General features: G+C 29.4%; 1 protein-coding gene across 2 annotated transcripts in view; it reads right to left on the minus strand.

Moving 5' to 3' along the window:
• Positions 1-2,602, minus strand: part of LOC106876228 (importin-7) — a 61,017-nt gene that overhangs the window by 23,430 nt on the left and 34,985 nt on the right. For both annotated transcript variants that reach the window (XM_052968306.1, XM_014924701.2), the window contains exons 16-17: positions 1,934-2,052; positions 629-751 (exon numbers count right to left, since the gene is read on the minus strand). In XM_052968306.1, coding sequence (XP_052824266.1) covers positions 629-751; positions 1,934-2,052 — 242 coding nt within the window. The remainder of the gene's footprint in view (positions 1-628; positions 752-1,933; positions 2,053-2,602) is intronic.

Genomic DNA, 2,602 nt, shown 5'->3' on the forward strand with positions numbered 1-2,602 from the left:
ATAAGCCTTAAAATTCACCCCATAATTGCCCACGGGCATATGGCGTAGTGGTTAAGAGTGCGGGCTACTAACCCCAAGGTTCCGAGTTCGATTCACGGCAGCGACCTGATTAATAATAATAATAATAATAATATAATAATAATAATAATAGTAACATCGATAGGAATGAGAACCCAGGTTCGAAATTTCCCCAAGACACCTGACGAAGGCTGGAGGGTATATCAGCCGAAACGTTGTGTTAACAACAAACAAGATGAGGACGAATATCCATCAAATGTAGATAATGTAAATAATGTAAATAATTCCTCATCTCTTAAATGTAGAACTGTATTTTACAGTATTTATACTTGAATAAAGGCAGGAAAGGCTTCATCTCGCATTATCTCAAAGCTACAAGAATTCAATAACATGATCTGTTTATTTTTTTAACGATTTCGTAGAGCAGTTGGATACAGCCAGATTTGGCCAGTTTGAACAAATAAAGGGGAATTTATTTTGTGGCCGATACGATCACTAAAGGGTTAAAATTGAACAGCTAAGTTTTACAGTGTATAATAATTTGGACCATGTAATACTTCAGCCTTAAAAAACAAACTATTTCTAGACAAATTAGACATTAAATACCTACCTCCTTTTTCCCTTCCATCACATCTAGAATAGTAGCCATTGTATTAAGTACACCTAAAGCAGTAATGACTTTGTCTTCAGATGATTCAATATCAGCATTCAGGAGCTGGTGGAAGGTTTGAGCCTTTAAGAAAAATTAAAATAAAATAAAATTAATCATGATGAAAAATGTGAAGAAATCAGCATTTTAGAATTTTAAAAATTTCTTCATAAGAATTGTTTTTTGGATATATTCTAATATTTATTTTTTTTTTTTTTTTTGGAATTGCATCATGAATATAAAAATATATACTCAAAAACAATTTAAATAATGCTTATTTATTCACATTGTTTTGAATTAATCATGCATTTATTTTGTAGTTTGAAGATTTTGATGAGGTAACTTTTTAGAATGATTTTGTAGGGTTGGTGTGAGAGACTAGGTCAGGCAGATTTGAACAAAGGTTGTAGAATATTTTGGCTGGATAAGGTTGGTTTAAATATTAAGTGGTTAAATATATTTTGAGGGAATTTCCCCATGTCATTTTGAATTACTAAAATGAATGATTTTTCTTTCCATTAATCTAAAGTCTGGTCAAACTATGTTTGTCCAGAGCTTGTTGCTATAATTACCAAAGAACATGATTTGATCCCACCTGCATCCATTCAATTTTTTTATCGTTTGAATTTGAGTTGTCTCTTACCTTTCTCTAGTAAGAATTGTTATTAACACTTTACAATTTTATGTGTGCACGCATGTAGACCACTATGTGGATACCCACCTAATTCAAGTGCTATGGAGCATAGGATCAGATCAACAGTTCTTTTTAGATAGTTTATTAATAATAACGAAGTTAAGTATGAAAATTAGATTATGTAAAATGCAATTTTGACTTGAAAAATGTTAGGTCTCAAGATTGGGTTGCAATATCTATTCCAATCAATGCAAGCTAGGATAAAATGCATGCGAACATGGAGAATAACATCTACCATTCTTATATGTCTATTTGTTTAAAAATGAAACAATAATCAATTTTGAGTAGAAGTTGTCATTCTACTGTAGTTTAGTCTTCTTGTGTAGTAGTGTCATTTATTTTGTTTGGATTACTTTTTTTTAAATGTTTTGAATTTAATGTCATAATTGACAGTTTATTTTTGATTTCTTTCTATAAGTATACTTTTAAAAAACAATGTGTATCTCTTGGCCAGGGAATTATTTGGTAAAGAAATATGTAAAATAGTGTTTCATTTCTATATTTTTAATTATTCCTTAATATCCTACAAAAATAAGTACTTAATTCACAAATAATTTTGAAACTGGACCTACCAAATGTGTCATCATTTCTACAGCAATAGGTAATACATCCTCAACATAATTACAAACTAAGCGTTGCAACACACTTGTCAGTTCATCATTCTCTGTTTCACGAATGATTCTTAGTACCTCTGTAACAATAAAAATATGCAACTGATGTTAAAAAAAAATTACTATTAAAAGGAAAATAATCTTAAAATCCTAACATCATCTGTATTTTCATTTGTTTCAAGTCAGTGAACATGCAAATTTTTCAAGGTTTCATGAAAATGTGCTTAACCCTTTCGTTACCATATTTCTAACCAAATTACACCCCTTATGTGTTTCAATTAATTTCTAACATAATCATAAATTTAGGCTGGTTTCATTAAACAACTCTAACTTTTTTATTTATCAACATATTAATGTGATTTTTGGAAGATAAATTAACGAAAGGTTCTCAACCAATTCTATACCAAAATTTTTGTCACAAAGTAACTTTAATTACAGGTAAATACAGGTAAATTCAACAAAATATAAAATTATTTAAATTTTTGTTTAAACATCGCTATAGAAAATGGGTTATTAACTAATATTCAATTGGGTATACAACAAAATATTATTATAGAAGAGTTGTGCACATTACTGGATTTATTACTGTTTCTTTTGCCAGTATAAAATTAAAATCCAGAGCAGTACCCA

This window comes from Octopus bimaculoides, chromosome 5, assembly GCF_001194135.2.
Source record: "Octopus bimaculoides isolate UCB-OBI-ISO-001 chromosome 5, ASM119413v2, whole genome shotgun sequence".
In the NCBI taxonomy this organism is placed as follows: domain Eukaryota; kingdom Metazoa; phylum Mollusca; class Cephalopoda; order Octopoda; family Octopodidae; genus Octopus; species Octopus bimaculoides.